The sequence below is a fragment of the Miniopterus schreibersii genome, assembly GCF_964146895.1.
Source record: "Miniopterus schreibersii genome assembly, chromosome: 1".
NCBI lineage: Eukaryota > Metazoa > Chordata > Mammalia > Chiroptera > Miniopteridae > Miniopterus > Miniopterus schreibersii.
This window is the reverse complement of record NC_138101.1, coordinates 170,580,149-170,605,405: the sequence shown is the minus strand read 5'-3', so window position 1 is coordinate 170,605,405 and position 25,257 is coordinate 170,580,149. Positions and strand designations below refer to the sequence as shown.

The 25,257-nt window shown below is 35.5% G+C and overlaps 1 protein-coding gene across 2 annotated transcripts; it reads right to left on the bottom strand.

Moving 5' to 3' along the window:
• Window positions 1–338: 338 nt before the first annotated feature.
• On the bottom strand, window positions 339–22,401 carry PSMA3 (proteasome 20S subunit alpha 3). Of its 2 annotated transcripts, none has more exons than XM_081137894.1 (11): window positions 22,270–22,401; window positions 19,613–19,695; window positions 13,918–14,041; window positions 11,212–11,313; window positions 11,054–11,127; window positions 8,401–8,473; window positions 7,523–7,588; window positions 4,565–4,611; window positions 2,503–2,570; window positions 877–941; window positions 339–495 (listed from the first exon to the last, which is right to left on the bottom strand). In XM_081137894.1, exons 1-11 carry the CDS (start codon window positions 22,288–22,290, stop codon window positions 451–453), a joined length of 768 nt encoding a protein of 255 aa, XP_080994020.1. In that variant the 5' UTR covers window positions 22,291–22,401; the 3' UTR covers window positions 339–450. The 2 variants fall into 2 exon arrangements, with proteins under 2 accessions (XP_080994020.1, XP_080994021.1); XM_081137895.1 differs by having other exon boundaries at window positions 13,918–14,036; window positions 22,270–22,356.
• Window positions 22,402–25,257: the final 2,856 nt, after the last annotated feature.

The window sequence follows — 25,257 nt, the reverse complement described above, 5'->3', positions numbered from 1 at the left end:
GAAAAAAAATACATTCTTGACTCTACTGGAACATCTTTCTTGTGTGTGTACAACTAGAGGTTAACAGTGGCTGATGATAAACAGTCATTTCACTAAATACAAAAGTGGGCAATTGCCTACTACATTGGTAGGTCATTGTTACACAACACCCCAGCAGAATACAACCTTTCGATCCTAGCTGGAATGGAGCTTTGAATTAATCTGATTCCAAAGCCTCTATTTGCAGCATTTTAACTAAGAAATTTTTTAGTAGGCATAAATTTACATTTTAATGCTAAGAATATGTGTTCAGTTATCCCACCAATTTTGTCATGGAGATAGTAACCAAACTTCAATAATTACAAGACAAAAATTTAATGAAAATTGGTCAGTGAATATGTAATAATCCAAGGGGCTAAATAGTTACATGGGGACTGTATTAGAAATTTAAAACAAATGCTGAAGTAAATGTTACATATTATCATCATCTGATTCATCTTCTTCCTTCAAAGATTCCTGTTAAGAGAAAAATAGTGTTTAAAATCTATTTTTCATATCACAACAACTGAAACTTACTAAAAATACTTTATAACTGAAAAATGAACACTGGTTTAGACTAAGGCACCCAACTAAAGAAAAGGATGATTAAATATGCCTTGGTCTAATACTCAAATGACTTATTTTTTATAGACTATGCACAATATGAAAGTATTAAATGTCCTGAAAAAACCTTGCCATTTTCACACACACACACAAAAAAAATTGGAACCAGGGCAGCTTTATCCCAATTGAGGATAACCTAGAAAATTTCTATCCTTAGTTCAACTTAACCTTTGTTATTTAATATAAATTGTTACTCTATGCTTATTTCCATGAAGTTTTCATGCAGTGACTTACCTTAGCATATTTCTCTGCCTCTTCCCTTATATCTTTTGGAACAATTTCATGTCTTCCTTTAGTTACTAGAAATTAAACCATATATTTAAATGAATTAAAAGCAAGGACTATATTGTGATTTGCAATACCATGCAATGTACCCAATCCACAGGTATGGTCCATCTAAGGTTAATTTTGTAAAGTTGTACTTTGAGTAATACCAGATGCTTTGAATTCATTCTTTTGTTTTCTGCACGTAGATTAAATATGCCCAAATCTAGCTCTTATGGAAACAAAGAATAAATTATGCTATGATTTATTCTGATGCTATAATAATCTTGAGTATTCATTCATGTGTAGCATGATTTTTTTTTTAACTGTTCTTGAAGCTCTATGGTTACCATGCTAGAAAGAAAAACTTGGCGTCTCAGTAGTATTTTTAAAAACATGAAATGGATGTTTCAGAAAGTTAAAACTATTCATTTTAGTCGATGATTAAGCATAACTTTCCCTTCAAACAGACTACCTGAGCCCAGTCAGGTGTGGCTCAGAAGTTGAGCATCGACGTAGGCTCCAGGAGATTGCGGTTCGATTCCCGGTCAGGGCACATGCAGGGCTGCAGGCTCGATCCCTAGTTGCGAGCATGCAGGAGGCAGCCAATCAATGACGGCTCTCTCATCATTGATGTTTCAACTCTCTCCCTCTCCCTTCCTCTCTGATATCAATAAAGACATATTTAAAAAAACCCACAAAAACGACTACCTGGTAAATTTGTTCAGGCTTTGTTTGTTCTGTGTCAGAACGCATTTTGGCAATATCTACTGCAGTGGAATATATGCATATTTCATGACCCAGCAGTTCTACTCTTATGTATATTTCCAACAGAAATGCTATGCAGGTGTACCAAAATAATTGTACATGATGTCCACAGCTATAATATTCATTCTAGTAAAATAAAAATAAAAACTGGAAACAGCCCAACTCCTCAGCAACAGATGATGAATAAATTGTGGTACATTCAGGGAACAGAACACTATACAGCAAGGCAAATGAACAAATACTGCTTAAAATACACAGCAACACAACTGACACAAATATGTTGAAGAAATCAAGAGACAAAAGAATACATATTATCTAGTTCCACTTATATAAACAGGCAAAACTCTGGTGCTAGAATTCAGGATAGCAGTTACTTTGTGGGAGATGGTAAAGGACTGATTTCAAGGAGGCCTACGAGGTGATCTAGGGGCTAGTCTGTTTTTTAAATACTTATCTTAATAATTTTTTATTTGAGTTCAGAGAGAGAGAAACATCGATTTTTGTTCCACTTATTTATGCATTCATTCATTGCTTCTTGTATATGCCTTGAACAGAGATTGAACCCATAACCTTGGTGTATGGGGAAGGCCCTCTAACCAATTGTGAGTTACAGGCCAGGGGGGCTAGTCTATTTGTTGACCAGAGCAATGATTATATGACTCTATCTATGTTGTAATAATTCATCAATTCATTTGTTATTTGTGTACTTTTCTATATGTATGTCTTTAACGAATTATTTTTTTTAACTTTTTTTAAAAAGGCATCCAGTGGTAAATTAGGTTTGGTACAGACAACTTGAGAGAAAATAAATGCATAAAAGTAACTTACTTTCACCAACCCAGCTGAGCTCCAGTTCAAAAGCTTTATCCTTAACTTCATCATGTACTATGTAAATTCTAGAACAGAAAAATTATAACAATCATTTGGTTATCTACAAACATTGTATAATTCATGTACCCAGTCAGCACAAATTAGAACATCCACCCCTAGTACAAGTATAAAATTACACATATGCACATTATACATTTTATATTTATGAACACTAAAAAAGACAAATTACACGAGGATTGATAACCACTACAAATCATTCAAGATACCTTTAAATCCATGTTGTTTTATGCACTGTTTTAGAGACATAACTAAAAAAGATACCTCATAAAGAACACAAATGGGAAAAAACCATCATTACCTGTGTGTTTTCAGGATATTTGTTTTCTCCATTCATTAACTGATTATTTTTAAAATAAACTAATTTCTAAGTTTGCAATTATTAGTGGTTTCTTCTATCTGCAACTTCTTGGCAGGAATCTTTGTAAACCCTTGTCCATTTCCCCCTTAACCTGGCCTTCAAACTACATATAATACATTCCAAATTGCAGCAAACAAGGAGGCACTACCATGTAACATATTAAAGTGAAAATATCAAAAAAGTATCAGAGCAAAGCTTTCCTGTTTTATATTTTCCACTACCTTACACACTACTTTTGGAGGGCATTCCTAACACCTTGCTATACCTTAATTTTCTGAAACGAAGTAAAAGATACGTAGTGCTATGTAAGGGATGGCCTTCCTACATGGAACTAATTAGTGCCTACTATTATACCTAAATAGAAAAGGTCTGGTAAGGGCTAATTTCCAGGAGCACTTCTCAGTGAAGGAGCACTTATCACGTTAAACTGTTACACAATGAGAATTACTTTTTTATAAAGTGGGTTCTGCTTCTTTACAACTGGAATGGGGGAAGTTCTGGGAAAGGGGGCAGATGAATAGGAGGAGTGATGGACAATGAGGACTTTAAAAATTATACTTTTGAAGTTAATATTTTATTTATAAAGACTATCAGTTAAATTGAGATTAAGGGTGCCATTTAGTACACTTATTAATAAAACAGCTCTCTAGGACTTTTTTCCTTGCATGTATTACTGGCTGAGACAGTTGTAAAGAGCTGACTGACTAGACCATGTTCACGTTGGAATAGAGGTGCTGTGAATTCTCTGGAGTATTATGTTTATGACTATAAAATCTGAAAAGTTGGCTACAAAACCAGCATTTTAATTAATTTCTTTTAATCCTCACCTGAGGATATTTTTCCCATTGCTTTTTAGAGTGTGGAAGGGAGAGAAACATCAATTGGTTGCCTCCTGCACCCACCCCGACTGGGGCCAGGGATCGAGCCTGCATCAGAGGTACGTGCCCTTGACTGGAATCAAACCCGAGACCCTTCAGTCCACGTGCCGACACTCTAACCACTGAGTCAAACCCGCTAGGGCCAAGACCAGCATTTTTTTATTTTTTGAATTACCAAATACTTACATTCCTTGATCTATAAGAATTATGAAGCACTGCCAACTTGGTTTACTGGCTTTATTGCTTACTATTAACTATTACATAGCAACCTACTCTACCTGTAATATGAATCACTTCAGGCTTTCTTCAGTTTTTAAATGTTTTGAAATACCGCTCTTATCTTGTTACAAGAGCTTTTATAATTGACATTATTTTGCCCAAAGAAACATTAGGTAAATGAGCCAACTTCACGGATCACATACAGAAATAATTAGCTGTAACTGAAAGTTTGTAAGTGAAGATTACTGTTATTGGGAATTTTGAGATTTGGGAAGTTGGGAACTGAAATGAAGTCCCCAGAGGTCCACTACGTCGTCCTACCCTTGAATTCTGTCACCTAAACAGGAGTTTATTTTATCAAAAGCTATTTTTCCCATTCCATTCATTGTCAAAATATGGATATTCTCTTCCTTAATTCATCTTCAAATATGAAATTCACCTTCTAAAAATTATGCAGTTACCGTCAAGTAAAACCACCTCTGAATTAATGTATGTGGTCAGGTGAAGAACTGTTCTGTGAGCGGTATGGAAAGTGGCCACTTACATCTTTGCAACTTCTTTAACGACATCACAGCAGGTCATGTCTTTCATCTACAGAAAATATTCAGTAAGTTAGGAGTCAAAAGAACACTTTCCACTTGTGTAACTATTTTCAGATCCTTTTCACAACCTGTATCAACAACCCATGCTCCTGAGAGAGATTCTCAGATATAAAACCAAGCAAAATCACCTAAAATCCCAAAAGACCACAACCTAAGTTTCTTGATTCAGTTTAATGTTTTTAAATTATAATAAAACATAGTTTGGATGACCCTCATCTGGGCACTACTAGTTTTGTGATAAGTATTAAAATTTATAAAACTCCAGACCCCTTTATGAGTCTATTCACAGGCAGACCTTAAGTTTAAGACTGGAGAAATTTTTTTTTTCTTTATAGCCAATTTGGGATAATAAAATGCAAACAAATCACACATGCCTTACTATATACAAGATACACAGACATGATTAAGAAAAACTGTCTTTTGTGGAATTATTAAAGACAAAATTCAAGACAAAAGTGCAAAATGTTGGTGAAAACTTTGAAGAACAAGAGTTGAGTGGGTTCTTAGAACATAGCTGGATTTGGTTTGATTTTGAGGCAGAGAAATGAAATGCACAAGGCAAAAGTGGGGAGCTATAATCTTACTAGAATTAGCATTCTCACAGTGAAAAATCTGGAAATCAGGGTAGAGAAACAGCCCTTAGATGCCCAACAGAGGAGTTTATGTAACAGTAGGTACTGGAAATAACCAATGCAAGACTTTATTAGGCATATGGGTTTCTGAACACACATGACAAGATGAAAAGAGCAAACTGGCATTCATACTCTGGATGTGCTGAGGAGGACAGACATGCTGAAAGATACAGGGTGCTCATAAAACAGACTTGAGGTGACTCAATTTTACCTCTAAACAGGTTCATTAATATTTTATTCTTGGTACATACTTAGATTTTAAAATCCTGATGCTCTGCGCCTGCACAACCATATGAGGAAGCAGGAACAACAACAAAAATCCTAATTCTGAATTAAATTTAAGAATACCAGTCTTGTTAGGAAATAGACAAATCTAATATATGGAACCAACTACAAAAATAACTGGCATGCGATCTTCAAAAAATTAATATTGGGGGGAAGGACAAATTAGAAGATATAAGAAACAAATTCAGTGTGTGAACCTTAATTATGTTTGAAAAAGTTACAAATGACATTGTTAGGATTATTGAGGCATCTCGATTATGGGCTGAATATCAGATGATATCTTAGGTGTAATAATGGTATTATTAGAAGGAGATGAATGCTGAAGCATTTAGGGATACAATGTCATGATGGCAATTTCTGTTTCAAATTATTTAGAAAAAATAGCATACAAATGGATAAAATGTTTGAAAACATTAACTGCAATCTAGATGCAGACATTTATTGTACTATTCATATCTTTTCTGATTAAATTTTTTCATGTTAAATTAGGAGCAAAGTGAAAGAAAAGGAATACCACTCTTTATACTTTTGCCCTTAAGGGTCAAGTTCTACATTTAGTAAGTTAATAGTATCATACAAAGGCAAACGTGAAAAGGGCACATTTTAAATATATTTTTACATATGTTAATGAAGTTTTTATTTCACAAAATATTTTTGGTAAACAGAACATCAGAAGAAAAACAGGCCAGAGCATAGATACAGGGCAGCGGTTGGCAAACTCCTTCTGTAAAGGGCCAAAAAGTAAATATTTTAGACTTTATGGTCCATATGATCTTCGGTCTGTCCCAACTATCAAACTCTACTGTAGTGTGAAAGTAGCCATAGGCTGAATAAAAGTAGAAAGTGTACATTGTTTGTTGACCTGCTTTAGAGCATGTTTTTGTCATTTAGATATATATGTTCCTCAAGCAAAGTGATCTCAATTTTTTGCTAGGATGTGTTGGTATTCCCATTCCTTGCCAGGATTTCATCTCAGAAAGACAAAAAGACTGCTCTAAATACTCTCTTCAAACTTCTACACAATAATAAGGAAAAATGAAAGCAAAAGGGAAACGAGAAGATAGGAACTTAGCACTACACCAGGAAGTATGTGACGGAAAAGAACACTGGTCTAAAAGTCAATAAGGTCTAGGAACTATTCATAACCAACCTAACTCTGATTCTAGCCAGTATATTTAACCCAGGGCTTTTCTTGATGTCTAAGGTCCTTTTATCAATTTTATTAAAATACCAAACATGAGTTAGGCTTCATAGGTCTAGAATGTGGCATTAAATTTCAAGCACTAAAAAGATGTTCTAGAGCCTGCCTTAAATACATTGAATGAGTACAGCAAAGTCCCCCTTTAATATTAAATGTATATGAAATTTTTTCTTAGTACAATTTGCCAAAATGTTAAATCATATGCCTGCCTTTTAGGGAAGTTTCTGAGAAGCAATGAAGAGTTGGTAGACACTGTTTCAATATTAAGTTGATCAATTTGGCTAGAAGGAAAACCAACAAACTTTTAAGAAAACTTCTTTACACTAAAGATGAATTTCTGGCTCTTGGGGGAAGAAAAAGTAGGCAGTTGAAACAGGACAGGGTTTCATGTCTTATGTAGGTAGGAACAAAGAGAAGAGAAGCACTGGAGGAGTGAGGCTCTTAATGTAAGACTTAGACAAAGTGCTCCAGAGAAGAAAGAAATGATAGAATAAAACACCAAAGTTCTCAACCTAAGACGGCTCATAGGGTTTCATGAATGGACTTGAAGGATTTTGTGAAATTATATGATAATGTTTGGATTAAGGGTTTATAGTAAGCAGACATCAAAATCATGAAGGGATCCATGACACAATTCTACAAGTAATATGTTACCAGCTTTCCTACTCTCAGCTCTGCTAGAAACAGCAAACTTTGGTAGAAAAGATTTTGTTTGCAGTGATAAAACTTCATTACATGAGGATAATGTTATAACAAAAATACAAGCAGTAAGTATGTATTACCTGAAGCTTTTCTATTTCTGTCTTTGCAGCTTGCTTGGCCTTGCCAATAGCACAGCCCCAATAACCCTATTTAAAAAGAACACACACCAATATATATATTCAATTAACATACTACCATAAATCACTGATGACTATTGTTTCTATTTAAAGGTTAATGAAAGAATGTTAAATGACTTTCAAAAGCAAGTGTGGAGAAATACTGTCAAACATATTCTAATGAACACCAAGGGACTAAAAATATTTAAAATAACCAAACTTAATTCTAGAATAATACGGATTATTTTTAATAAAGGGATATCCAAAGAAAAACAAATTATATCATTATAAATACTTCATGAACTAGAGACATATTTGAGAGTAGGAATGAAAAATTATTTTAGCATCGTAACAATGAAAAAAATTATTTCTGAAAGAAATCCCTGAACTTTATACTCTAAACCATAATTCTTTATTATTTAAATTATAAAGGTTATTTTTTAAATTAAAGAATGTCCATTTGTACTTGTGTATAATGACAATATAGTCTTTTTTTCTTTAATTAGTAAAAAATCTCAGAAGACAGAGAAAGGTCCAAGTAATCCCATATAAAGTCCTTTTTAAAAGGGAAATATATGGTTTTAATACACTGCTACTATTTATAGTAATAACACATATTCAAAATTTTATGTTCACTGTGTAGTTTTTATAAACAGCATACTGAAAACTACAAATCTTTCCTCTGCCTCATATCCACAGGTTATGTTACTAATGATAGATAAAATGTTACTTTCCTTGAATGAATTTTAAAGAAACTTCATATAATCTAAATATCTGATTTCAGTGCTAATAACATACCATTAAACTAAAAATAGAATTCCATATGATTAAAAATTACTCACATATGAAACACCCGATGGGTCAATCATGTAGAGTTGTGCACCATCATTCACACTGTAAGACCCTAACATGAAACTGCATAAAAGTAATTAATTGTTTAAACCATGGTTCTTAATACCATAAAAGTATTTAAAAAACAGTGATAAAAATGAAATTACATATCACAAAATCTCATCTAAAGAACTTAATAAACTGATGAACAAAATAGATTCAGGGACATAGAAGCATGGAACAGACTGACGAATCTCACAGGGAAGGCGGGGGTGGGGAGAGATTAACCAAAGAATTTATATGCATAAATGCATAATCCATGGACACGGACAGTAGTGTGGGGAAGGCCTGGGGTGGGGAGTGGGGTAGAAGGGGTCAATGGGGGGAAAAAGGGGATAACATTCTTTCAACAATAAAGATAAAATTTTTTTTAATTATACTTTTTAAGATAAATTACTTATATACACGTAACTCATTACACGCTTTGATAAGGTAGTTTTAATAAAAACTAGTATGTTTTTGAAACTGTTCAAAATTCATGTGGCATTGTTTGTTAGTATTAAACTTCCTAATGAAATTTTCCTGAAAGGATAGCTGTGTAGACAAAGGAGTAATTATAGATGGAAAACTAGTAAGAGGGCCCAATAGGTAAAAATATAAATATGAAAAAAGCCAAGATGACAAAATTCCTGATGTGAACACACTGAATCTACCTCAAATTCTTGTTCCACCCTTCATTCTTTTTTGGCTGTCTCCTAGTGTTCCTCCAGTTATTTTTCTGCAATAATCCAAACTGGCTCAATGAATTTTTATATACTCAACAAATTAAAATTAGAATATTAAACAATCATGTGAATTACTGATATTCTGAAATTCTTTCCTTTCCCTTCAGAAGTAGAGAAGAAACCAGCCTCATCTTATGTATCATTTCATGTACAGAATACCATGACAGCCACCAGTCCAATTCCCACCCCTAACATCATTCCCTTCCATCTTCCACATGGCTATGAGACTTATCTTTCAGATTACATAAATGATTATCATTATTTAAAAACCCTTCAGTGTTTTCTCAGTATGGAACAGACTTCTATATGACCTGGCCCCTTCCTATGTCTTCAATGTCATCTAAACCTCATAGTCTACACACCAAGTACACTTGACTACCCTGCATTACCTGAAATTCCCATGCAGTTTCATACCAGTACCTCTGCTTGAAATAAAAACCCTTAATCCCCCCACATCTCACATCCTCCTTTTCTTGCCAACTCTCCAGAAAGAGGCTGTTCCCTAACGGGTGCCCTGCTATACGCAGTACATACATACCTTTATCACATTATCTCTAAAGTCACATCAATGGTGACTGACTTATGACTGACTCATAGTACATGCTCAATGTTTACTGAAAAGTTCTCTCATCTCCACTATTCTCTCCCCCTTAAAAACAGAACTAATGAATTAAGAGCTCAGTTGAAAGGTTAAAAGTGGAAGTTATTCTATGAAGTCTGAAAGCAAAATGTTTCATAATGTAATTTAAGTGAGAACCTTAAGAACAACTAGTAACACTCAGGTTTTCTCTAGTATCTGTCCTCAGTAATTTAAATATGGTGATTATAAACAACTCTAAGGTAGGACTAAAGCTAATAAACTAACTTTCTACAACTTTTAACAGTGGCAAGCACTGACATATTAGTAAATTAGTTTATTTTAATGAAATATGATTGACTTGTTTATTTTTTAAAAGTTACAAACTAAACATGTTTTTTATTTGAGGGAAATCGCGAGTCATGACAGATCTCTGAGAAGCCACATTTGAATATTTACTCTAGGTCTTGATGCAACTGAATCCCAGCTTTCCCCCAAAATAAAAATATCAGCATTCCACCTTAACAATAAGAAACTGAGACTAACAGAAACTTGACATGTAATCTTGTATGCATGTTATTGAATGCTAAAAAACTCCCATTTAAGAGCATTTTACCTAACTGTTTAAAGTATGCAGATGGAAATTAATGAGAACACTGAGGTGCCAGTATAGTTGGCTACCTAATAATGACAACACAGAATGTCAGTTTGCAGTTTCGTGAAAATGTCTGGGTCTAACATCAGAGAGTTGTTTTGTTTTATTGAAAAATAACTGACATACATCTTTGTATCAAAGTTTTAGATGTACAGCATTGATGGTTTGATTTACAAATATTGTGAAGTGATTACAATAGGTTTAATTAATACCCATCATCTCATATAATTACAAAAAAGAGGAAAATATTTTCTCCTTGTGATGAGAACTCTTAGGATTTACTTTCTTAACTTTCCTATGCATCATACAACAATGTTAATATAGTCATCACGTTGCACATTACATCCCTAGTACTTATGTATCTTACAACTGGAGGTTTATACCTGTAGACCAGACCACCTTCTTCCAGAAAATGTATTATAATCAGATTAAAGTTATTACTATGAGTTTTCTTTTATCTTCGGCTCAAGTCTATATAGTGTTTTTCACTATTCAAAGTTTTTATTTTTATGTACAGTGATGTATTCAATCACTAGCCTAATACTTCTTAGTAACAATTCATATTTTTAAGGGTATAAAAGGCTAAAATGCTGGGAAAAACAGATCTATAGAACAGATCTGACTGAATATCTCAGAAAATTTCATACCTGCAGCCAAAAGGTCTAACAGCACTGTAGAGTGTATATGCGTGTACATACATGGCCACTCTGTCTGCAAGATGCTGGGGGAGGGGACGAAAACAGAAGAGCTTATCAATAAACTCCTATTACTGTTCAAAAGCCTCCTCACCAAGTTGTCAACTTACTTTTAGTGGAATGTTATAGCCAAAGTTAGATCTAAAGTTGGAAGCTTCTTCTCTTGCAATGTCTGCTAAAGAACGAGCATCTGCCAACAAACCTGCTACCGCCTGAAAGAAAAGAAGTACCAATTTAATAATACACCTATCATAAATCAGGTAAAGTATATAATTATTGTAGGCTTTCAAAATATTTAACAAGCATCACCATTAAAAAGGTTTCTTGGCTTGAAGGTTTTCGTAGGGCATCCTGGCATTTTGATCCATGGGTATGGGATTACAATTTAGAAATTTATCAAGTATGACTTTACTGCTTTGTCCAGTGATCACATTCAGAAGGAATATTTCTATAATCAATCCTCCATATCGCTCCACTTACCACTTCATTATAAAGAATAGAACAACAACAAAAAGAAGAAAACTTTTGGTCCGGTAAGGACTAATCTTTTATTTAAAGCAGTTCTACGTTCAAAAAATTATTAAGTTTTGTTCTAAACAGCACAACCTCAAGTCTCCTTTTTCAGCCTACTGACTAATAAATTGTAATGCCAAACCAAAACATGACAAATCACATATCGTCCCAGATTGGTGGCTTACAACTGCAGTTACCAAACGATGTACTGAGATAGCCTACAGCACTGTAGTGAATTCAAGAGCTGTGGACATTAAGTTTGGGGGAAACATTTGTCAAAGCAGTTCATAGTTTCAACATCAGATCATCCTACACTCCTTTCAATACATCATATCACTGAAAAGCTGGGTTGCTGTGATAAAAAATACTGTACAAAAATCAATGTGGAACAGGAAATGAGGGCAGCATGTAATCTGATTCCAAAGTTTAGAAGTTGCACAGTGCACACTGTGACTGTTTAAAAATAAAAAATATATATATTTATTTCATTATACGTGTATTTTTTAATAGCTAGTCTTTAGAACAAACACCAAGTTGTTTGGACCTAAATACATAACAAATAGAACCACTGAGTATTTTTTTGGCATATGGAAGCCATTAAAAAAAATTACTGGAACACAGGGACTAGGAACCAACAAAGTCTGGAAACCACTTGTTTAGGAAATATGCAGAAGTTAGAAGTGGTATCAGAATTTTTAATAGCCTTTTATCTACTTATACCTACTAAAAGTAACAATGATGAAAATTCCTAACACATATTGAGCACTCATTACATGCTAATAAGTATTTTACATAATTATTTTTTTACCTTGCCAACAACTGTATGAGATAGGTACCATTAGCACTGTAGTTTTGCAAGTGAGGAACCTAGTGTTTAGTGTGACTTTCCCAAAGTTACCTAGTCAGTAAATGTTACCATTTAAATCATCTATTGCTTTGGAGAAAGCTTATTGTGAAGTCTTAAAATTCTCAAATCACTTGAAGATGACAACTGTGGAAACAAAACAATCCTTCATTGTTCCTAACCCTCTTCAATGTCTAATGTTCTGCCAATTTCTGGCTATAAGGAATACCATCCGTTTCCTGGCTTTAAATAACAAATAGTAAAAATTTGAAAATTCTAGGATAATTTTCCATCACTACAGTGCCTATAAGCATATATTATTGTTTTCAAAATACCTCTAACTTAAAGTTTTTCTAAGTGAAAGAATGCCTAATTCGTTAGTTCCTCTCCTGTCAGCTACACTGCAATGTGGCAAGTTTCACTGGGAATAATAAATTTGTTCATGAGAGAAAATATGTTCAGAAATAACACATTGGAGAGGAAAAAAATTTTTTATCTGTAGCTTATAGTTTACTGGTTATATTTTACCAGTCATTTTTGTGTTTGTGTGTAACACATCTTATTTAGAAATACCAAAGCTAACAGCAGAGTGTGTTCTACAGGATCTCACTCTGCAGAATGGGTTCTGGAGTAATATGTAGGCCATGCAATCCCAAAAGTCTGAATCTCAGCTTATATCTTGACCAGCTGTAGAGGTCTGTTTTCTCATCTGTAAAAGTGGGATTAATATTACTCTCACTGGGTTGTCAGGATTAAAGCGATAATTTGTGTGAAGAGCCTCTAGCATAGTACCTAGCACACAAGTTTTCTCTTTTCTTCCTAGCCTTTTCAGTAAGCAGGGTTAGAATCCTTTCTTTTCCTTTTTAGGCTGTTCTTACTGAAGAAAGTCTGACACCCACACAGGATGACACCAGTATACACCACTCATGTATTTATGACTTGCCTTGCAATTGTGCAAAGCAGTCCAAGATATCAGCTGCATAAAATAATTTAAATACAGTGATGCCTATAAAACTATTAAAAAGGATGTGTTCACTTTTCCTTTCATTAAACATCCTTTCCTGCTGCTCCACCTGACTATAAAGGTATTCCTTATCTGGTAACATCTTCAGTATGACAGTGATCCCCACAAGGGATACAAAAACCTAAAGATTCTTTGCCTCTCAAGAATATGCTTTCATCAGTGATCTATGCTGCCAACATATCTTTTCTACACATACTTCTCACCCTTCTCCCTTCCTCCTTAAGGCAACTTGGTTTTTCATCTCTCTTTCCGATCAAGTTATGAGACTGCTACCTTTCTTTCAGATAGTGAACTATTCACTCTCTGTGATTACCTCTGTGGCTGCTGTCTAATCTGTTTCTGCCTCAACACTAAAGTAATAAATGGATTCTTATAATCACATTTTAATATATTCCAATCAGTTACTTAAAGGAACATTTTTAAATGTCACCTTACCATTCCAACATGTCGATCAACATTAAAAAGTCGTTTGTTGGACCCTTCTTCATAAAGTTTAGACAGGACTAATTTTTCTACCCCAAAGACAACACCATCTTTACATCTGATTCCAATAGCTGTACTGAAACAAGCAGAAGAAAATCAATTGAAACACAAAAATAGGTAACACTTAGTTTTTTAAAGCATGGCAAGTACTTTAAAACAAATGCATTTGAAAATTAGAAAGGGGAAACTACCTAACGTGTAGTAGATTAATCCATATAAATGAATATCATGTCACCAAAAGAATCTATATTATGACATAAAAGAATATTAATACACAAGTGAAAAAAGATGCCAACAAAATATGTACAAAATGGCAGTGTCTGGCATATGATAGCCATATTATAACAAATGTTTACTAAATTCATGTCCATTAAAAATGGTACATAATGCCCGGCCGGGCGTGGCTCAGCGGTTGAGCGTCGACCTGGGATCCAGGTGACCGGGGTTTGATTCCCGGTCAGGGCACATGCCCGGGTTGTGGGCTCGATCAATGACTCTCTCATCATCAATGTTTCTGTCTCTCTCTTTCCCTCTCCTTTCCTCTCTCTGAAATCAATAAAGATATATTTTTTAAAAATAAATAAATAAAACCTTTAAAAAAAAAAAAAGGTACATAATATGCATAGAAAAGACAGGCTATACACAAGCTAAAAAGTTAACAGTGACTTGGGTGAAGAGATTATAATTCTTTTTCTTTCTTTTGCTCATTTGCTTTTTCTGCACTAACCATGTATGGCTTATAAGCATATAAAAGAATAAAACATATGTTTTGTACAACTGTTTAAAACAAAATAGCTCTTAAAATAATCTATTAAGTAAAATGTGGAGAAATTATGTTGCCATTTTAAGATGAAAATACATTAATTACTTTATTCTTCTAATCCTTTTAATAAAGGGAATTCTGATTAGAAACAACCAGAAAAATGAACAGGGCTATGTACACATACTACAAAGAATTTCAGACACTCCTTCTCCCACACTTCAGGTATCTTCGATGGCTCCCCTTTCACGTTTTAACTCCTTGGGCCACCTTCCAAAAATCCTGAGAATCTGCAAAATCCATCCTATTTACAAATCCACTGCTCTACTGAATTCAACCTCACCATCATCCCTCAAACACCTTATGTTCATTTTTGCTATTAAGTCTTCATTGAGGTTACCCTGGGTGCTAGAATACGCTTTCTCCTCACCACTGCGTATTTAAATAAATTTCTACAAACTTTGGCAAAGTCACTTCAACTTAAACTCTTCAGCCTCAGATAGCCTTTCCTAGTTAATTCCACGTCATCTTCCTCACTGAACAGTTATTCTAAACTAAAAGTTCTGAAAAGTGTGGTCTGTGAACCCCCTAGGGATCCCAGAGACCCTTTCAAAAGGGTCTGTGAGGTCTAAATTATTTTCATAAAAATACAAAGACATCATTTGCCCTTTCCACTGCATGGACATTTGTACTAATGGTACAATACAGAAGCACTAGTGGATAAAACTGCTGGCCATTAACACAAATCAAGGCAATAACAAAAAATGGTAGTAGTTGTATTGTTGAATACTAATTGTATTCTTCACTGCTATGCTCTCAAGTTAAAAAAAAAAAAAAAAAGCAACTTTTAGTTTGAGAATGTCCTTGATACCGCAGTAATTACTTTAATTAGATCACAATCTTTAAGCACCTGCCTTTTTATTATCATACTGAAATGGAAGGTACTCAAAGTACTTCTGCTGTATATCAAAATACAATGATTGCCTAAAGGAACAAGCCCTGGAAAAACTGTTTTAGAGTTGTGAATTTTCTTATGGACTACCTGTTTTTACCGTCAATGAGCATTGGACAAACCAGGGTTATTGACACTCAGGTATTTGGAATTTGGGGAATCACATTCACCCATGAGCTAGTGTTTCCCAGTACTTAAAAGCTTTTTATGATCAGATTGATGGTGATAGTAACAAGTGTAATGTTTCTGAGAGTTTATAACAATATATGTCAAATTTGAAAGATCTGTTATAACTCAGTGAACCAGTATTTTCCAAATGACCAATTCATAATGTTACAGAGCATGCACAGGTAAAACATCCAAAGTGCAAGACAACCCAACAGACTTTAATTTCCATGTACAAAAAGTTTACTGTTAAGCTTTTAGACACCACACTGCAAAAAAACTTTTAAGAAATTACCGTTTGTCTAGTTTTGGTATAGTATCATAGAACAACATCTGTAATTATCTGAAAAGCCTTTATTAAAATACTCACTTTTCCAACTACATACCTGCATGAAGCCTGACTTGCTTCACATGCTTCAATACAAGTAACAACATGCTGAAGCAGGCGCAGATAAGGGGATCTGTCTTCTATTAAGCTTCAATCAACTACTGTGATTTACAAAAATGTAAAACAATGCCACTCTTTTCACTATACTTTTCTTTACATTTTGGGTGTTATTTTTCATTTAAAATGTTACTAATATTAAATATTTTTAATAATAATTTAAATTATGTTAACATGCAAAATTGTGTTTATTATTGTTATTTTGAGTGAATTAACATTTTAAATTTTGTTTTAAAATCTAACATGGTAAATATTAATAAGACCAATAACCTAAGTAAATAAAAGCTCTTTGGGGTCACAGTAAATACTGATAGAACCTATAGCCTATATAAGAAATGTTCTTTCTGGGGTGGGAGGGACACAGGTGCAGGGTAGAAGAGGTCAATGGGGAAAAAAAGAGGACATCTGTAATACTTTCAACAATAAAAATAAACTTTTTAAAAATACTCTTGAGGCCCTGTGTTTTTTTCAAGTATAAAGAGGTTCTGACACCAAAATTTTGTGTACATTTTTTTTCTCAACAGTATAATCCTTATATTATATTTCACAGTCTTCTTCATATCAAGATTCCACAATGAGGCTAAAGGGGAAGATTATAATTTAATCTTTTGCATATTACCTTCTAGGACAGGGATGGGGAACCTTTTCTCTGCCAAGGGCCATTTAGATATTTATAACGTCATTTGTGAGCCATACAAAATTATCAGTTTAAAATATAACCTGCTATATTTGGTCAAACATTTAATTAACTCACCCCTAATGTGATGGCTGGAACTGCTTCTCTTTGGTGAGGCCTTGACAGGCCCAGACCAAATGACATAGCCTGTGAGCTGGACATTCCCCACCCCTGTTCTAGGGGCATACTTTTATAAAATTATGATCATGGTATACATATTGTAATACAGTGCTTTTAAGTATTAACATACATGTCATTAATTAATTTGGTAGTTCCCATAGTTAACAGGTACTCAAAAATATTTCACTTTTAAATTCCCAAGATTAAATTTCTTTCTTTAAAAAAAGTGATCATCATTCAATGCAGAAATATAATCTTAAATCAATTTATTTACTTAAATGGTTAAATGTTTTCTATTAGTTTATATGCCAGACTCTTAAGAAAATTAACATACAATCTAATTTTTCTAATTTCCACCTTTGTGCCCACACAGCACATAAAAGATTTTCCAAATGTTTTTATATTTATTTCATTCTTATTGTCAGGTATATGAAGTAGTTAGGGTAGATGTCTACAACTAACATTCAGAAGACTGAATAGAGGAACCTTATACAACATCACTATTAAGTAGCAGCTAGGAGAAAAATTTACATCTTGTTTTCTAAAGAAATGTTTTTTTAATTTATTGATTTTTAGGGAGAGAGAATGAGAGAGAAAGAAATATCATTTTGTTGTTCCACTTATTTATGCATCATTGGTTGCTTCTTGTATGTGCTCTGACCGTGGATCAAACCCACAACCTTGACATATGGGGACAATGCTCTAACCAACTGAGCTTACCTGGGCAAGGGTGTAAAATTCACATTTGTGATCATCATACAATACTCTATCATACCAGGTTACATAGATCCCTTTAAAAGAGGAACTTACCCTGTTTTTTCTTTATGCAGAAAAAACATTCATTTATAATGTTTTAATTTTTTTTAATTCCAATTTTACTTAAATAAAGCTGTTTTAAACCATATTTAGAAATACTTAATAGAAAACAAATTACTAAGATACACAGATCCCCATAGCTTAGCCTCAATTTTCTGGGTTACAGATGGTTTAAAAATGTATTTTCAAGATTTTCTTAGTCAATACTTCTCTTAAGTTTTTTACACTAATGAAGGTGCAAGAATGCAGAGGAGGAAAAAACCAGTAACTTCCTCAAGTTCTTTCTCTAGCTCCCTAGTTTAAGAGCCAATTTTCCTTTATCAACAGGAAGAAAATGTGTCAACTTTTTTCTTGAATTTGACTCTCTTCTGAACTCTCAAAGGCTTTGTATACAATGACAAATACATTTTAGCCTAAGTTCTTAACAGCCTTACTTCTATTATAGTATCAGATACCAACAGCTTGTAAATACCAATATGTCTAATGATACAACATTTAAACACAAAATAAACTAGCTTTGTTTCAAATCCTATAACAGGACTTAAAATGTATTTTTGTGCAAAATATCTTAAATATTTCATAAACCATTAGAAATCCAGATACCTTCCTTCTACCACTCAGAAGATGGCACAACAAATGACCATCTGTTTGTTCATTCAATAACTATTGAGGGCTTGCTAACTGATAGCACATGGAAAGACAAATAACAGTCTCCACCCTCATGAAACTTCCATAATCATATATAAGGTACTAGTACAAATTTGAACAACTCAGCATTTATATGTGGACTTTTCTAAAACTCTAAAATTTCCCTAGTCTACCTGTACTCCAAAACCTTTCATTATTATTTAAAAAACTGAGCTTAGCCTGGCCAGTGTGGTTCACTGGTTGAGCGTGACCCATGAACCAAAAAGTTGCAGGTTCAATTCCCCTGGTCAGGGCACATGCCCAGGTTGCAGGCTTGATCCGCAGTGGAGGAGCGTGTACGATGCAGCCAATGGATGTTGATTCTCTCCCAATGATGTTTCTCTCTCTCTCCCTTTTCCCTTCCTCTCTTTCTAAAATCAATCAAAAACATCTTCCGGTGATGAATAAAAATAAATAAATAGTAAAAAAATAAAATAAGGAAAACACAAATACAAGTCACAAACCTAATGGCCAAGGAAAACAATGATATAAACCAAGAATTTTATTTATTTTAAACAATTTTATTGATTTTTTTTTTTTTTTTTAGGAGAGGAAGAGGGAGAGAGAAACACTGATGAGAGAGAAACATAATCAGTTCCCTCCTGCACGTGCTTCAACAGGGAATTGAACCCACAGCCCTGACCAGGAATCGAACCTGCCACCCTTTGGTGTACCGGATGACACTCTAACCAACTGAGCCATACCAACCAGGGATAAACCAAGAATTTTAAAAGGAAATGGGCTAGCAAAGTTGATAATGAATTTGGTTTTATACACCACATTTGAGACATGGTAAAATGTCCAAGTGGATAATACTGGCATCAACTGGAAATACAAGGCTGGCGCTCATGAAAAGATCTGGCCTAAAAAGAGATCTGGAAATGACTAATAAATTGAGATTATTTTAAGGTACATATTATTTTGTATCAAAGTAACAAAGCAAAGGCTAAGTACCAAAAATATAAAAAAGGAGATATTTAATAACTGGTTAAATAGGCTAATTTCAAATAAAACAATGTTTCTTACCTACTATTTTCCACAGCCTTCATAGCATATTCAACTTGAAAAACTCTTCCATCAGGAGAGAATGTAGAGGCCGACAGGTCATACTAGGAGGAAAGAGGCAACAATAAGCCTATAATGATGTAAGTTTGGCAGTAATAACTTCACTTTTTTTTTTTTCTAAATGGCTTACACATCAGAAATGTGTGTTAACTCTCAACAAAGACTTTGCTTTAGTGTATCAGAGTAGAAACAGCAGCTAAGGGAAAAGTTATACACTTTAGATTTACTGAAAAGCAATAGATAGATGCAAGTCCTAGATAAAATCAACTTTTTTCACACAAAACACAAAGCTCACTTTTGAAAATAATTACTATGGTATGGCAGAAATAGCACTGGATTCAGAACATGCTAATTCATAGCTGTGGCAATAAGTAAAGGACCTTTGACAAATAATTTAGCCTTCAAACATTTAATAAGCGTAATTCTTGAACTTCTTCATTACAAAGCAGACCAGGCACAAAGCTAGGTGCTAGAGATACAGCACTAACCCAGAAAAAGGACTATAATGAAAATAAAACAGGTTGAAGTGATAGTCAGAGGAACTACTACAGACTACCTAATCAGGAAAGGCCTTGCTGGGGCAGTTATATTTAGTTATTTAGACTGAGTCACACCTAAATAAGGAGTAACTAGACATTTAGTATATGGAGGAGCCATCCTGGCATTTGGCATAAAGACCTTAAGGTAGAAAGAAGCCTAGCACAATCAAGGAAAAGAAAGAAGGCCACTGTGTCTTGAGCACTGTAAATGGTAGTGAGAAAACTATATTAGAGCATGACATGTAAGGGCCAAACTATGTTTAGTCTTCTAGGCTGGAGTAGGAAGTTTATATTTTATTCTAAATGCAATAGGAAGTCACTGGAATTTAAACGGGGTGATATGATCTAATTTTTTTTTTAAAGCATCATTCATCTGAAAAATGAATTGCAGAGGTAACAAGAGTGGAAGCAGAGATCAGGTATTCCAAAGGTGGTACTTTGACTAGAGAAAAAGAGACAGAAGGCAGGATGTTTTGATGGTAGAGACCCTCCCCTTCCCCCCCAAAAAAACCCTGCTAATGGATTGGCTCTAGGACTAAAGTAAAAAAGAAAGGTGAATCAGATTATTTTCACTTGACCAACTAGAACTGGACCATTCATTGAGCTGAAGATTGTAGAGATGCAAGTAAGAAGTAAAAAAAAAATTAAAGGTGAGTCACAGATTTATTTTTTTTTCATTTGAGCAACTAGAACTGGACCATTCACTGAAGATGGAAGATTGCAGGAGATGCAAAATGGCAAGGGGAGAAGAAAAACCAGATCTCTACTTGGGACATGTAGTTTGAAATGCCTATTAAACAAGCAAGTAGAGAGAAATGTCACGTAGACAGTTCTTCTTATTCAGAGTTCTTAGAAGCAAAGACAGGAGATAAGCCCTCAACAGTGGTGCTTCCTGAGTTTGTTTCCTGATGTGTAAAACAAAGATCTACCACTGTAATGCCAAAATATCTCACATGGTTATATTATCAAGTATTTTCATAGGGTTTGTAAAATGAAACACTATCAATTGAAGGTAATATTAAAGCAGCTGCAAAGTCAATTTGCTACAATATGCATTACTGAGCAACTACTATTACTAACAACAACAACAAAAAATGACATAACTTTAGCATCACATAATCCAAGGAAATAAACCATTCCAAACATAAGCTACCTGCTATCAAACTTGGAAAACCAGTATTTCGGCTTAATACTCAGTATCAAAATCTTACGAACTGAAGAATTAGATGAACTAAGAAACCCATTTATTCAAAGCCTTAATGCAAACAACCCTTATATATTTCTAAACAAAAAACTGTATTTTCTATATGGAGAAATACATAAAGGGAGAAAGCGAAAGATTGTATATACGCAGTACGTTTAACAAAGGAAAGTAGTAAGCCCAACAAGTCCAGTCTAACTTCAAAATCCTCAACAGGCTTGTCTACTACGTCAGAAGCGGTTAGGTCCCTGGCTAATCATTTCAATGTTTGCGGCGGTGTGCTGTTAAGTACTCTGTACAGGAAAAGCTGGGACAAAAGAAAAACGGAAAGTAGTCTTCAGACTTCACTTTTCAGGCATTTTTCTTGTATGTCCTGTCCCGACACGTTCCCAGGGAGTCCTACTGAGCGATCGCGACACTCGGAGGGCAGAGGAAGAAGGGCCCGTGAGTCAGCAGCACCCTAGCAACTGCATGGAACTGTCCACGGAAAGCCGCGCCTCGGATCTTGGAATCTCAAGCCGCCGGGCCTCAGTGGTTCTCAAGAGGCGCTGACGCCCAAACCCTGCACTATTTCAGGCCCCACGAGTCTCCACTTTCGGTTTCCCTGAGAGGCCAAAGAAAGTGACTCAGCAATCCAAAGCGGCTCCACATTTTACTGCTGCGCCGCCAGGCCCGCCACACCTGAGCTTAAAGGCTTCAGGTCACCGTCACCGCAGGCTCCGGCCTAGAAACAAGCGTGGGAAAGACAAGTGGAAGCGGCACGCTAGGCCGAAGGCATTCCCATGCACCCCGAACTGGCGCACCCTAAGCGGTCTGTCCGCCTTCCTTCAGCGCTAATCCTTCGACCAGACGATCACATCGTGAGACAACGAACTCACCCCGGTGCCGATGGAGCTCATCCTGCTAAACACCAGCGGAACGCGTAGGGCTGCAGGGCCTAATGCGCTCCCCCTACAGCGCGGCACGCAGACTAGTAACGGGCTCTCTCATTGGCTGCTCTTTCAACCAATAGCCTTCTCTGTGGCTAGTTCCTCGGCGTTGAGCCCGGGAACAGAGGATTGTGGGAAAAGGAGGGGACCAACGTTGCGGGCGGCGCGCTAGTGCAGAAAACAATGGAGGTGGGGTTAGGGGAAGGTAGGGGTTCCTCCTCTTCAGTTTCGCTCGTGAGTGTTATTGAGCCATTTTGAGCCAACGGGTTTTCTGAGAAGCTGCTCTGTTCCATTACCTAAGAATTGTATTATCCCTCTATTTCGATACCTCATTCTTTCTTAGAGCAAAGCGGAGAGACGTTCTTACCAAGGCCCAAGAAAGCGATTGGGGGGATGCCTCCCTCCACACTTAGCGTCCCGGCTCTGACCCATTATTTTGAGGGCGTCCCCGTCAACCTACCTTTCCTCACAACAAAGGAAGTTGCACTCTAAGGGTATCTCACCTTTGAGCTCAGGAATTTTACAGAAGCATTAGTACCCTTTTTGTGAATACAACTATTTGCTAGCATTAAGGATAAGACTGCTTAAAGAAGGTAGAAGAGACAATGGAGGTTTGCACTTTCGGCTGCTACTTACAGAATGACTTTAAACTGATACTTGGAATTGTTATAGGAGTATGAGCTTGGCATGATACAGGAACGATCGGGACAGCGTGGCCTGTCAGTGATTAAGTGGGGGGATGGCAGGAAGTGAAATCAGAGAGGTGGTTATGGAGCCACATCTTGTAGTGGTTTAGATTTCAATCTTATTACCAATGGAGGGCCATTAGCACTTTTTAAACGACTAAATACTTCATTAGTATTACCCCCCCAAACAATATTATTTTTTACAGTCACAAGGCAATTATGAAAATCAGAAAATTAACAATACTTCCTTTTCTAATATACAGACTTTTTTAGATTTTGGCAATTCTCTCAATAGTGCCCTTCATAGCAATAATAATAATAATAATAATAATAATAATAATAATAATAATAATAAATAAAATCCAACACCACACATTGTATTCAGTTGCAGGTCTCTAGGCTCCTTTAACCTGGAAATAGTCCCTTAATATAAATAGTTGCTTAATAATCTGGATTATTCCGTTGTCTCAGCTTTCCATAATTTGATCAAAGTCAGTTTTTCTTCTTTCCTCTTAGAATTAACATTCTTTACCATAAGATGCAATGACTACAATTCTTTCCTCCCAGCTTCTGTTATTTGACCTGAATGATAATAACAACCTCTGAGGGTCCTCTCTCTCAATTGTCAGACAGTTTCCTGAAAGAGGCCTTATTTTAAGTGAACCAGAATCCCCTTCCTCAATTTAACTTTCCTTGACTAGGTCATATTAAAGGAAAAGAGCTAACCTCTGCTGTTTTGCATTGTAACCTCTTAGAGGATGAACTTTTTTTTTTTTTTTTAATATGGAAGCTTCAGAAACTTGCCTGACGTCCTTGAGCAGGGGCTATGCTAATCTACTCTTGTTTCGTTGCAATTTTAGTGTATGTGTTGTTAAAGCGAGCACTGAACTTTGTTTTTTAATGCTGCCCCCACGTTGTAGGAATCATTATGCCACTTGCTGGAGGGCGGGTAGCCTTGATAGGTATTTTTTAAAGATGACACATTAAGCAGTATTTTAAAACGCGTCAGAGAAAAGATTCAACGAATGAACTTGTGATTATAAAGACCTGCATAAGTTTTCAGTGATCTTGGTATACACAAGCAATAGAAATTATTAAATTCAAATACAATTAAATGTTTTAAAGAATTCTTGAAAATAATTGGGAAGTGCATAGCTAATAGTATGATACAATTTTTAAAGTAGTGAAGGAAAACGTGATGTAGCTGAGCAATGACCAAGAGGTGAAAAAACGCGGCCGCCTCTCGAGCGCCCGGCTAGCTCAGTCGGTAGAGCATGGGACTCTTAATCCCAGGGTCGTGGGTTCGAGCCCCACGTTGGGCGACAGCACTTTTTGTGTTCCCTTAGGGAATTTCAAGGTTTCTCCGAAGAAATATAACTAAGTAAGGAACCTTTAAACTTAACTAATTTAAATATTTTCAATGTTAGCCAGATCTCCGGAAAAAAGTTTACTTTGCAAACGAAACAGGTCTCAGACAGCGCTTGCGCACTGGAAAGCACACGTTCCTCTTCCTCTCTGCGATCTCCTCAAAGCACGGAGGAAACTGAAAGGCCTCTGTTTAAAGTTGAGGCTCGTTTTCTGTGTTACTAGACATACTTGAGTAGTTACTGGTGCAGGGGAATTTTTGCTTCTGTCAGAATAAAATAAGACCATCGATTTTGGCATCTTTTCCAAAACCCAAAGATTTTATGTAAAAGCAGCTGGGGAGGCTGGAGGGCTTCCAAGAAAATGTGTCTTCCTTTTTTGTTTATTTTACTTTTTCTTACTGTCATTATAAGGCCTGTCCTGGAGTAGGGGGCAGGAAGGGGACTACCCCCTGGAAAATGTACAGTAAGAAATATTTTTTTCTGTAGTCAGGTCTGTACAACCAGTACATACATCCAGTTTTCTTCCATTATTCTTGGGACTACATTTGGGATCTCTCCATCTAACTGGATGGCTATTAGGAAGTTAATATTCTGGTAAGAATGAGGCTCTTTCAAACAGAAGCACAAAAGAACTGAGGTGTGAAAATTCAGATGGGCATTTAGGTACTTACAGGAGGCAGGATTTCTGCCTTCTCTCTTCACTGAGAATTCTGAAATGACCAGAAAGAGAACGACCACACACACCAGGACCACCACCACATCCAGGCACATTCCAGGATCTCACTCGCAGGACCACATAGGTGAGCTAGCCATGCTCCCATCTGAAGCCAACCCTACCTAAAGCACTAGTTCCTGTACCTCTGTGTGTTATCCACCAGCTTAAC